General features: G+C 24.8%; 1 protein-coding gene across 1 annotated transcript; it reads left to right on the forward strand.

Annotated features, from left to right (window-relative positions):
• The first annotated feature begins 6,882 nt into the window (after nucleotides 1-6,882).
• Nucleotides 6,883-7,571, forward strand: LOC119662205 (DNA-directed RNA polymerases I, II, and III subunit RPABC2-like). The gene is made up of 2 exons (XM_038071780.1): nucleotides 6,883-7,032; nucleotides 7,116-7,571. The coding sequence occupies exons 1-2, from the start codon at nucleotides 6,971-6,973 to the stop codon at nucleotides 7,549-7,551; spliced, it is 498 nt and encodes a 165-aa protein (XP_037927708.1). The 5' UTR covers nucleotides 6,883-6,970; the 3' UTR covers nucleotides 7,552-7,571.
• The last annotated feature ends 7,042 nt before the right edge of the window (nucleotides 7,572-14,613 follow it).

Below are 14,613 nucleotides of genomic sequence, written 5' to 3' on the forward strand. Positions count from 1 at the left end.
AAATAGTATATAGGTAAAATTCTTGCTCATGCAGTCAAAGTATATAGTTATATATAATTTATTCGATATTCAAGGTCAAAGCATATTAAAATCTATGCTGACAACGATTTTCACTTTTAGATTTCATAGATCACCGAACGAACGAACGCCCGCCTTTAAAGCCAAAACACCATTCGACGCGCTCCACACGCACGGCTAACTGATTTTCTCGCTATTCAAATCGTGAACACAACAAACACTAAACATTTTTGTTTATACTCTGACGTGCCCAGTCGTGTCTTTTCTATAAATTTTTATTGCAAATTTTGTTGGTATTTTGTTGTATTATTGATAACGCTACCTCAATTTTGTAGGTATGCTACATTTAATAGATACATAGTTATGTTAACAATAATAAAAGTTTATATCTTCCCACTTTGATACATTATAGTTCTTAGAAATTTATATATATATTTTATGAAGAGGTTTTTTCGAATAGTAGTGAAACACAACAACAAAAATTTTAATTTTTATATTATTTTAATTAATTGAATTTTGGGTTGACCATACAGCTGTTTCGAGTATTACCAAATACCCATCATCAGTGGTCTTGGAAATAATTCTTGTATTTAATTATTCGTAAATAATATATATTTTTTATATGTTTTATATAATAACATAGTAACATTTTAATGTATATAATGGCTTTCATGAATGACCAATTCTTCATCGTGAAACTAATCTTCTACTCAGACGATTCAGTACAACCCGATAATTCAAACAAGACTCTGGTTAGTATTAATAATTATTATTAATGTATTTAGTTATTACAAAAATTTACTGCGGTAGGGCTTTCAAGTGAGTATCTTCTCACTTTGAAACATCATAGTTTTTAGAAATTTATATATGTATATATTTTATATAATAACATAGTAACATTTTAATATATATAATGGTTCCACCATAATTACTACATAATAACACTCTACGACACTGAATTCACTTTTTGATTTTTCAATATTATTAGCTTTATTTGGGTGTACTAAGCTCAAATCTACAAACCCATGTCTCTCCTGGATATTACGATCCCTTGCAATACCTCTTGTTATATATAGTATAGTAATTGAGGTTTCAAATGTTTAATAAAAAATTCTTATTTTAAGAGATAAGAATTTCGTGTCTTCAGTAAAGTTGGTACGAATAAATAGATAAATATTTTAGCATTAGGGATCCTTTTCCAAATGGGGTATTTAAAAAAAAAAAGATAAATACTTTCTAAAGCGATTTTTTTTCTACACCTTGATTTTAAGAAAAATTCTATTCAGAGAGCGAAGGAATAGAATTTGAGAAAGTATGTCTAAGACAAAAATATTAATGTATATCTTAAAATAAAAATTGCTTAATAACTATGAAACAATTTCTCTGCATAAGTACCTCCAGAACTAGTCTCCAGAAGTAATAGGTTTTTAAGAAAGCATATTTTCCGAGTTAGAGTATTTATTGGTAAGGACGAAAGATCTATTAATATATCAAAATTTGATGGGATGAATTTTACGTTCACGTTTACGTTTTCTATCTTAAAATTTATTGCAAGAAATGTGAGCAACCAACCCGTCCTTTAAAATGTCTGTTTTAAAACTTGAACCCGTTATTGCAAGAGATATAGATGTCTGAGATTTCATATTTGAGATTAGTGAACCCAAATTAATCTAATGCCATTGAAAAATTGAAAATGAGAAAAAGGAATACATTTTTGTCACACATTTGTCGCATATTGCAATTAAACAATATATAATAATGACATTAGTATAATAACTATGCAATGTTTAATTATTAATTACAGAAAATAACTAGATATATAAAAAATTAATTAATTTTTACACTAAATAAAAGTACATACTTGAATTTATTTGTGGTATATTAAATAATACAAGTATAGCGTCCATGAATAATTAATTATATTTAAATAGCCCCAGCAATCCGAAAATCAGCCTAATATGTCTGTAAACAAACGCTTTTAGAAATGAACTGTGCAATTTTGACAGTCCACAGTTATTAGTTGTCATAAGAATTATTTACTTTTATGTGAACATTTTTTTTAACTGGATAGAATTGCTGGATCCGTCGATATTCATTTAAAATAGATATTTTCACTTCACTATACCTGTTGCGTATGAAGTCGTTTTAAATCCACTGTGTAAAAGTTGGTGCAGCATATGAACTCATTCATTGTGCCCAATCAGATCAATTTCTAGTTTGCCTAAGAGACTTACTCATGATCTCTTTGACTGAATGTGAGGTCATGAATGTAAATCTAAAATGTAATTGTTATAAGATTCTATAGCAGTTGCATTCTAATCTGAATCTTTTAAATCCATTTTGGTATCGAGAGGAGAATTCATTGATCAAAAGATTATCATACACATACTAGTATCTAGCTTATATCATATGATAGCTATAAAATATAAGTTCCATCCATTGTTCAATAAAAACATGTTTCTGAACCGTCACTTCCACCCAAATCTGAATCCATCCAAACAAAATAAACAGTTTTTTAATATTTTCATCACATACCAAATTTTAAATAATACCAGGCGGTGTAAATAATAAAAAATATCAGCTCTGACTTATCAATTCATATGCTCGTTATTAGATATATATATATTGTCATTCGATTTCAGTCATTCCGACAGAAAAATTTCCGAAATAAGTTTACTTCTCAAAAAATCTCTAATGAATCGATCTATTAAACCGATTAGACTCATCATGCTCATCACGAAAATATATTTTCTTCACAGGTATCCAATATGTCTTTCACAGTGCACAATGTTAAAAAGCGAAAAAGTCCATATATTCTAAATAGTAAATCGTATCAAGTTCGAACTAATGTCATTCGATGAAATTGGATAAAAAACTATATTAAAATTAATACAAAATAGATCTTTCTGATTTTTCCTTAAAACTTATATATTAAGAAATCAAATTCAAAAATTAAAATATATCTTTAAATTGGATTGTTATATCAATCTGATATTAGTTTTATTCTAAATCGAATTAAAAATATATTAAACTAGTAGATGACCCGGCGAACTCTGTTCCGCCTTAAAGGCAATAAATAAGCAGTTTTTTTTAATTGGAAAAAATACAAAAAAAAAAAAATACCTACATTAATCATTCATAATTTATTTGTGTATTTTAGTACACATCACAAATTATCTATTTGTTGACCTCTGTTGTTCGCTCGACCTTCAGTCCTTAAATTTGCAGTATTTCGTATTCTTCTTGCATTACGGCTTTGTCGGGAAAGATTCGATCGTCTTGGTCGTGGCATTATTAAAAAACTAAAAACTCAAATTTTCAACCATACCATACATTATAATTGTTAATTATTTATTTTGTTGAGTTTGCAACAACCAGGGAGTTTTATTGATTAAAAACGATATTTATTGCAACACAAACTTATATTGATCTAATACAACTTTTAAAAACACATTAACTAAGTTATATTTCTATCTGTTAAATTTTAATAAAATATTTTCTTATATCAAAAATTTGATAATTTCAAAACCTACTTTGTCGTGAACGGGATAAACAGGTATCCTATGTCCTTCTCCTGGCCTTAAACTACCTCCCTGCCAATTTTCAGCTAAATCGGTTCAGCCTATATCCTTCTCCTGGCCTTAAACTACCTCCCTGCCAATTTTCAGCTAAATCGGTTCAGCCGTTCTTGAGTTATAAGTGGTGTAACAAAAACACATCTTTCTTTTATATATATAGATTGTAATCATACTATCTATTCGAAAATCGTCGTTACTGCATGATACTTCAAAATCACATATAACTATTTTTTTTTTCATTACCTTTATTTTACAAATTATTATTCATCTTTATATAAAAATTGTAATTCATTGAAATATTGAAATCTGCTTAAATATGTATAGCGCATATATTACTAATACAAAATATATGGGAATGTAGCTCATTGCTGAGTCGAAGTGGCCATACTTTTCATCCTTTTATTTATATTATATTTATGAAAGAGTGATTTAAGCACTCTACTCGAGTATATTTACCTCATGTTTGTTTTGTATTGCAAAAATGATGTATGCGATATTTTTATATAGTTGAGGAGGGAATTATTTATTCAAACGTATAGATAACAGAAAAAGGTGCATTTTATAAATTACACATTTCCGTCATAAGAAAAAGATTAAAAAGTAATTAAGTCACTTTTACTAGACTTTATGGGTGTAGCTTGAAAGTGGAGTACGGGACCCAAGTTAACTAATTTTGTAATTGTAGAATTGTTTGTTAATTCGCTTACTGTATATCGCGAGCAAAATAAAAATTATCTGAAAATGATATAATAATATATATTGCATCAGAATAGGGAATATGGACTTAATTACTCCATTAGACTGCCTGCTTATACACATAGCCATATCTTAACCATTCTATATATCGCATTAAAGGAAACAGCAGTATCCGATTCACCACCCAATTTCTCTTCTTATCCACATTTATATTCAGTTTAAAAGCAAGTTATTTATATATGTATGTATGTATATATGTTGGAACTAAAAGAATCTTTAGATGATCATATCTAGTGTCTGACTTTAAGAGGATAAAAAAGTTGATGATTAATTATACATCAAATGTTTACGTTTTAGACCATACTTTAAATTTGTTTATCAATAAATTTTATATTATGCCTACTAAAAGAAACCGTTATGGTTTTATGATCTAATAATTGAGTTGAGAGAACATTTCAGCTCTTTTTCAATATTATTGATTCCTAATATGTGGCTTATAGAAGAGCCAAAACACAAAACGGATTCTTAGATTTTCTGTAGTTTCTGAGAATATGCAAATAATATTTTAGATATAAAAACTTTATATGATTTGCTTTGGTAACTTATCAATGATTACCAACAATGATAGAACTCATTCTCGTAGTAAGGTAGTAATTAAGTCTTCTCTATAATTAACTATATTAATAAATTTATTGATCCATTTTCTTTTTAAATCAAATTTTGCATCAATAAAAACATCGATATATGTATGTATGGTCACTTGTATGGGGACTACTAAGGGGATTTGAGTTTTTAAAAACAATTTCTAAATGCAGTTCTTCAAAATGTTAAGACCTCAAATTGGATTCAGATAATTCAAACTGCATTAATAACTTATCTTTTAATTTGATTTTAGCCCGCCACATGATTTAAGAAATATGTTCAAATAGATATATTCAGTAATAAAATACAGAGTTGCATTTGGCATGCCTTTAAATACTTACAAAATTATTAACCGAAAAATGGCAGCAATGTACGAATAACATGGCTATCCGTAGTTAGTGACTTAATTATGTCTTCACAATTTTATAAGTATCATTTAATATTAATTAATTATTATAATTAATCATATGTTTACTGGTTTAGACAGTGATGCCCAGTGATGATTTTCTTAAGCACCAAAAATTGTTCTATTGGAGCATTCATGTGAAAAGAAATACACCTATAGTATAAACATAGAAAACATTTCCATTTATACATTAAGATTGAATTTTTGTAAACGTAGCGAACGTAGAATATGTAAATAGCAAAATGCAGAAGAAGTTATTGGTTATGGCAAAGTACACACAAAACAAAACCACAAACAACACAAGTTCAATCCGATCACCAAACACTTCGCACACAATGAAATGCAATTGCTTAAAGGCTTGAAACTTTTTTTTATATAAAATAAAATACACAAAAATTAAAACAAAAATTTTAATAATTAATAGTTAATTAAATAATAGTTAATTAAATTGATTGAAATTTGTGAAAATCGAACAATTATATCTAACTTTATTTTTAATACAATGCAAATGTAAATATATTAATATGCTATAAAGTACTCTAGTACTCTAAAAATATTTTGAAGTATATATGTACATATTTTATATATTAATTTATAATATATATATTCTTTTAATATTTAAATTTATATTTTATTAATATATTCATTTATATATATTTAAGCTATAATTTTAAAACAAATTAATTTTTTTTACCACTGCTGTGTTAAAGCAGTTATAACCGCTACCATTCCTTTCGTAACTTGAGTTGAATTCAGTAAATAATTATTTATATATAAATAAAAATAATAAAAATAATGGTTTTCCATCACATTTGCATTAAAATTCCATTGTTTACTTGCATGTGGTAGCGATTAGCCGCTGTTTTTGATTTCACCACGAAAAAAATAAAACAAAACAGTTTTCTACCACGAATGACAAATGATCAAATGTTGTTTGTTGAAAATGAATTATCATAAATCGATTCTTGTAGAAATTCATGTAATAGAGTATAATTAATAAACAGATTAATTATTATTAATTAATAATAAGTCTAAATTATAGTAAGAAAGATTTTCATTAAAATGGCTTAGTTAAGTTTTAAGTTATGATCCATGGACACCAGCTTTGAGTTTTCAGTTCTCAAACTTTGATTTATTAGGGAACCAATTTCATGTACTGGAATGCTGAAGAGAGTTTTTTTATTATTTTTTTTTAAGAATTACTAAGTTGTACAGGTAAGATCTGAAAATTTCTATTGCAGATTTCAAGTTCTAAAAATGTCTTGAATATTTATTGTACTCATTAGAAAAGATATTCGGTAATTAGAGAGCATTCTTTCCTGCTTTTACACTACAGTTAGAGATTTTAATATATATATATATATATATATACCTTTCAAATTTTATTAAAAAAAATTATAATTATAATATGCTGAAATGTATGAGACCAATTTATTTTTCTATATAGATTGGCAGTGGTATGTTCAATTTAAGGCACTTTCAATAAAATCTAGTAGTACAACAAAAAATTTATTATTTCGATTATTATCGACATAAGTTTTTGACTGGATCTGAAACATAGAAAGAAATTTCTAAAAAGTTCTTTGCATATTTAATCGTAAACCGTATATAACTTTTTAGTGTGTTGAAAATGGATGAAGAAATAATCGGTTCACCAGTTCCAGAAGAAAATTTGTATGAGGAAGATGATGAGTAAGACAAAAAATAATTTATAAAAAAGAAAATATATCCATATATAATAAATTATAAATATAACATATATTTAATCAATATAGAGATAATTTTTCGGGTGACTATCCTGCTTTTTCGTCAGATGAAGAGAGTGTAGAGGACAAAGATAAGGAAGACGAGGTAGGAAAATCAAAAATAGCAGAAAAAGAACTGCCAAAAAAGAGGGAACCTCTAATTGTTCTTCCCGCTACTCGTCAAAGGCCTGATTATAGATCAGATTTTGTTGCGATTCCAAAACCACAACGTCGCACTTCAATTTATATGACAAAATATGAACGGGCAGCTGCAATTGGTTCGCGAGCTCAACAATTAGCAAAAGGAGCTGCACCATTGGTTGATATAAAAAAGGTAACTGATCCACTGGAAATCGCTACGATGGAATTGATGCAAAAGCAGTTGCCAGTTGTTGTTCGTCGCTATCTTCCTAGCGAGGTGTTTGAAGATTGGGATATTAATGAATTAATTAATCGTGATGATTGAAACTTAACATTTTAAAAATAATTAAGAACATTGAAAATAAATATTAAAGTTAAATAAGCATTCAATTATTAAAATCTTTTTTTTGTGAAATATGATTTTTATTGAATATTTTAGTAAATCCGCTGACTAATATGTGTTTTCGAAATGTTTAATGATTCTAGAACGTTTGAAGTGTATTTGATTTTACATAGCTTAACAATCTATTGTTAAGGATTAATTATACTAAGGTCAACTTTTTATGGTGATCCAGCCAAATCGTGTGACTTATGCGTTAATTACTGGATTTATTCATCACAGAGAACCAACTAAACTCCATCCTAAGCGATTCATGTCGTTTAAATCCACTTAACCTAAAAGTCATCGAAGTTATGAAGCCAAGTCATATGTATATATTCATACACAAATAATATACAATATATAGTATTACAATATATAAATAATAAATCAGCAGCGGCTAAGCAATATCTTGTATTATTGAAGTTATGAAATTTTTTTTTGGGAAAACTTTGGACTAAAAAGTATAGTTGAAAATGAGTACATATATACCATGTATATGAAATATATATATCGTTGACTAGAGCCTATGTAATTTTACAAAAATTAGTGTCCTCCAAAAAAAGATAGTTGTCAACTGTGCAAGAAAATACCTTTAAAATGCTACATCTAGTCTAGAAGCAGTTCTAATACAAAATGATTGAAGATTAATCAGTAAAGCAAAAGTATACATAGATTTAAAGAACAGTCGCAATACTCCCATTAAAGCTGATCATAATCCGCTGAATACGATTTTCATGCTGAAGCCACAGCATGCAGCTCTTCCTACTCTACAAAAAGTACTACTAATGCCAGATTCTGTTTTCTCTACAGATTCATACGATGATAGTATAAGAGTATTGGACATAATACTTAAAAGTATTGGAAGGAAAAAATGAACAGGCTTGACTTGATTGTGTATTTGGTCAATACGGGATGACTTTGAGCAGCGTTCAACCATCATTAAAATGATATTCTAACTAAATTATTATCAGCCTGAAAGTTAGTTCGTTGGAAGCACAAATATTGAAACTGTATATATAAAGTTGTCGGAGATGAAGAATCACAATAACCAGCCAACTTAGTAGACAGACTTGTTCGGTTCAGGAGATTGAATAACGGGTTCGGATTGGTACAAATATTGGATTGGCAACCAACTAGCACGTTGATTTTTTTGACAGCTTTTGCAGCTCATAATAATAATCTACAGGAACCTTGAAAAAAACTTACAGGAGTATAATGCTTTGTTTACTGCTGGATTATTTAATGTTATATTTTCTCTTTTTTCTGTTGCCAAAATACTTATTTGAACTTCTAACGATAAACATAATATCTTCGAAATAGAATACAATTTTTCGATGTAAAGCAAGATATTCCTAAGCAAGATATTTGTTCTGCAAGTCTCGCTAAGAAGAAAGATATTCCTGCATCAGGCTGAGGTTGTATATATATATAGTGTTTGACCTAACATGTTCACGACTTTCTAAACATTACTTTTTAAACTATATATTAAGGAGATAAAGACATTGATGCGCTCTTGAATTAAATTAGGCCAATTTAACGATATATAAAATCATATATAATTATAATATACACAAGATAATTTTAGTAGTGATTAATCTTACGTTAGAATATTGCACTTGGTCTGTGATAACCATCCATTAGTTAGTGATTCCCAATTTACTTTTAAAACTTACCAAAAATTAGTTAATTACTAAAATTACTATGTAGATATTTCTAATATATAAACTTCAATATAAGTCCCAGCAAATTTTTTTAACGACATTTATTATACACACTCATATATAATATTATATATTATAAATGGATTAAGTCTAATAACAAATTAAATTTTTAAATCTTACAAATTATTTTTAATATATTATTACTAAATAATAATATTTATCATTATAGAATAATTCATTTTATCAAACATATAAGCATATATTATATGCTTTTAAGTCTCACAAGTAACAATTATTAATAATAACAATTATTATTATTTGATAATAATTTTTTTAAAATGTAACAAAATATTATTATTTTATTATTATAATATAATTTTAACATAATAAAAATTTTTTAGTAAATAAATTATAATGTTCATATAAAATTAAAGGTTTTTTTTTTAAATTTAGAACAATCAAAAATTATAGTTAAGCTCTTAAGTATTTTATAACATAAAAAGTCAATATTTAATATATGACTTATAAAAATATTTTAGTGCATTGAACCTAATATTATATGTTTTTAGATAGTGAATAATTTTTTAAAATATTTTACTGCACCGATTATTAAAATATTTAAATCGGTTTTACTAAACTAAAAAAATAATTGACTTAAATATTTTTTAGTTTTAAGCCAATCTATAGTAATAATTTTATTACTGATTTATATATATGTATGTACATCAAAATTGTAACATCGAAAAGTTATATATTAAGATTATTATATATTAAGAACATATATTAAGATTATTATATTTATGTAATTTTTAAAAGCAATCATACTTATTACTTTTTATTTTTCATATAACATTCCTTTGTTCTTATTGCTCATATCTGAACGAGTTGCCTAATTGCCCTCATGTTTACTATGAGATCGACCTAATATTAGAGCTTAATTCTTATCTTTTGACTCTGATGTACTGTTAAATAGTATCTCTATCATACCACTCCATGTATTTAAATTTACTCACATTAAAACTTTTATATCTCAACGACTTTTATAATAACTAGATATCTGCTCAATAATAGTCTCATCCCACCTTCGCGTAATTATTCTTTAATTCCCTCTTGATTTCTAAACTTATTTTCTCCTTATACTTCATTATGGTATTAAATATACTTATATATACTATAAACTTGAAATGACAACATAGAACTTTTGAAAATATCCGCTATATCGGATATTTCGGATAATAAATTATGTATGGTTATATATGACATATAGTTATATATGGTATTAAAAATTCTGAAATAACATTTATAATATTCAAAAGTTAAAACGTATTTAAATACAATATTTTATATTTACATATAACACACATCTATATTCTTAATATATATATATAGTAATTTTCTACTAAATTAATAAATTAATTTGTGAAACTTAATTATTATAATGATATATAAATTGCCATAGTCATTTAAAATTATCTTTATATTTTTATTAATATGATTTGATAGCTCAAAAATAAGACAATAAAAAAGTAACTAGATAAAATTAAAAAATATAATAATAATATTAGATATTTATTTTTTTTATATTGCATTAAACATATTTGTTAATTGTAAATGTTATATATTAACTCCAAACTAAGAGAATAAAAAAGTAACTAAATAAAATAAAAAACATAATAATTATATTAGACTTTTATTATTTTATGATGATGATTTTTATGACTTTTATTTTAATAATCTTATTTGTTAATTGTAAATATTATAGTCATATAAAATTACTATCATCATTTAATTAATATAGTTTCTTTAGCAGCTGTGAATTAAAAGTATAAGAAGAGGACTAGATGAAATAAAAAAAAATTATAATATATTTATATTATATTTGAATTATTTGTTATTTAAATTATTTTGTAATTTAATTATAATTTGTAATTGTAGTTGTTATTTGAATTTATTTTATTTATAATGTCTAAATTATTTACTTAATTTAAACACAATTAATGGAATGTATTTAACCATTTCAATTGAGAGATTTTAAACCCGCTTAATACAATAATTATATATAACTTAGAGAATAGCATTTAAAATGATTTCAAAATATTATATTTAATAACAAAATATAAAAAAGCTATAATAATAACTAAAAATAATATATAACTTATAAATAAATATGCAAAATAAATAAGATTTTTTAATATAATTAAAAAATGTTATAATGTTTTTATAAAAAATTTATTAATATTTTTATAAAGCGCAAAAATTAACAACATTTCTATATAAAAATGTTAGTAAAATAAACTGAAATCTTGCTAAAGTTTTATATTAAATACATAAACAATTTCTGTATTAATATTAAATTAAAAGAACTAATGTGATAAGTAAAAACTATTGTAATTAAAAACCATTAAAAGAATTAATTAAATTCCAATTATGAATAGTTATTAGTGGTAACAAAAAATTAACTCAAAATATTAGTATAAGTTATAAAGCTTTTTATATTATAATATATAAAAATATAAGAAGTATAATATATATTGCTGTGTATCTCAAAACATTCGGACAAGCGAAAACTATATTCATAAAAATAATTAATTCAAAAAGAAATAAAAAAATAATAATAATCGTATTATTTATTTATAAATTATAATTATATTTCTCATAACTCATATATAAAAGAAGAATAAAAAAAAATTTAATATTTATAATTTATTTATTCAATTTAATTTGTTTTTTAATATTACAGTTTTTTTTTGCTTTGAAAAACCTTAATACTAATACATCAAGCATATTAAATGTTCTATATCTTTCGCAAATTAATTTTATTTTGTACCATAAAAATTATTTTAAATTAAAAAAGCATTATTCTTGCAACCTCGGCATTTAGCAATTTCAACATTAAGTAAATTAATTTACTTTGGTAGAACATCAAAAAATGATTTGTACATAGATTTCATATGGCATTCCTATATACGTACATATATAAATAAATTTAAATATATATATATATATAATAAAAGCAAATTAATACATTCCGGCGTAATAATAGATCCACCATTTTAAAATAATATTCATTCTATTCCAAACTATACAGTCATATGCAAAACATGCTGTACTAAATTTTTTTAACAATATAAATATGATATAATAAATAATTTCCTTACATTTATATTTAGTTTTTTTTTTTTAATTATTTTATATTAAATATTTAATTTAATATTTGAATTTATATATTTTTTATCCTTTACACAGAATATGTGAACATCCTTAACTTACTCTGAAATTATGTCAAGGAATTGCTAGATACCACATAATTCAAATATATATTGTTCCTGAACAATGTGGTAAAACATATCGTTTGTTTATCTATCTGTTTAATTTTTAATATACATTTTAAATAATTAATAAATATTTGTTTGACAACAAAATCATTTGTGTGAAGGTTATTCAGGCTTGAGTAAACCCAAAGCAAGCTTTCTTTCTATTTTATTTTTAATTAAAATTGTTTAATTTTAAAATTAAATATACTCGTAATCTCTTACATTTGCAATATTTATTATTTAATAATTATTATTAAATTAAGTTTTCGAGTTGGTTTTAGTTATGTACAAGAAATTTTTTACGTCAAAGACGATTTTTTACCTTAAAGTTAATTTATTTTAAGTATTTTTTTATAATTAAATTAATTAATAATATAGTAAGAATATATGAATTGTATTTTGCAATTCTTGCGTATTAAATTATATTTTTAATAATTTTGTTTTTGTTTAAAGAATATAATTTATGTATTAGTCTAATTCTTATTTAATAATAGATTTAATTTCTTAATTTTAATATATATATGACATATTTTTTTTTCAAGTGAAATATTAATATACAATGTATGCTTTCAGCTATGTCTTAATTCATTCTAAATAATACATTCATATTAAGAACGCACAGCTATAACTTTAACTACATTTAATAATAATCTCATAAATTGTAAATAAATTACTTAATTTAATAAATAAATTATCTTTAATATATTAAGATTTCAATTAATTATTTATTTCTTAATCATATGTTTATAATAGTATATTAATAACGAACTACAATATACGCTGGTATTACCACCGTATAACAATGCATCAATATTTCATGGATCGCTTTATTTAACTACCTGCTAACAATAACTTTCATTTAAATTATTTAAAACTAAACTAAAGTTCAAAACTAATTTTAAAATATGTATATTATTGGTATTTTATGTTATTTAATTTCATATTAATATATTATTACATATATAATTTATTTTATATTAACATGTCAGTAAAATAATCATTTAAATAATTAAATATATTATATTAAGTGTATTTGGACGCACCGAAGTGCGGCAAAAAACATCAAGTCTGTTGCTTAAGTCTCCAGTTTGTACAATACTATTCTCTTGCTTTACCAGATTAGTTACGAATTGTCTAATCCTCTAACACTATTATTACTAAATAGTAAACTAAGAGACTTAGATTATCTAAGAGACTTAGATTATCTAAAAGGCTTAGATTATCTAAGAGACTTAGATTATCTAAGATCAATATTACCAAACTGATAAGCAATTTACTATGGAATATACTAATTTAAAAATATCGTGCATTCTTACCATTGCTTTTAATACGCTATTAATTTATTATAAATATTTCCAATTATTCAACATTAAGTATGTCTTGAATTTTATATGCTAGATATGCAAGATTTGTTAATTGCGAAATTATAATATTTGATAGACTGCAACAGTGAGAACAATATTCAGTAAGGACAATGTTAAGCAAAGCGTTTTGGCAAAATTGGCTCATTCGAGCATTGCCGAAAATGCATGTAATGTAGACTGTAGACTGTCATTGCCAATTTCGGATTTTTGCTACTTCTTGATACTTTTTGGTTGTGCCTAAATTTAAATGGCAATATAGATACGGTCACTCTCAATTTGTCACCAATAATAACCGACAAGAAAGTACTCATAGAAGCTGTAATAATAAAATATAATCTTATAATAATTGTTAATAGTTACAAGATTACATGCCTCTCCTTAATATTAGAAAGTGTGATAATTAGATTACTAGAGGTTTATAAAATAGGCTGTGTTACTTGTTGTTGTTGGAATATGAACGGCCATAATGTTTTTTATCTCACTCTCAATTTTATAATTTGCATTTGCACAACAACAATTTTATTCATGCCATGCCCGAGAGACTCTATATAACATGGACCTAAGAGACTTTAGCACGACATTTATTGTTTTTTGCCGCACTTCGGAGTGACTGAATACACCTATTGATGTGTTCTAATACTAATAAATTTCCTATTAGTATATACA

This window comes from Teleopsis dalmanni, chromosome X (genome assembly GCF_002237135.1).
Source record: "Teleopsis dalmanni isolate 2A chromosome X, ASM223713v2, whole genome shotgun sequence".
Classification (NCBI taxonomy): domain Eukaryota; kingdom Metazoa; phylum Arthropoda; class Insecta; order Diptera; family Diopsidae; genus Teleopsis; species Teleopsis dalmanni.

Bases quoted from the DNA above. Each gene is read 5' to 3' on its own strand.
- LOC119662205 (XM_038071780.1), top strand. From the start codon at position 6,971: ATGGATGAAGAAATAATCGGTTCACCAGTTCCAGAAGAAAATTTGTAT. The intron at 7,033-7,115 runs GTAAGACAAAAA...TAATCAATATAG, and splicing joins TTGTATGAGGAAGATGATGA to AGATAATTTTTCGGGTGACT.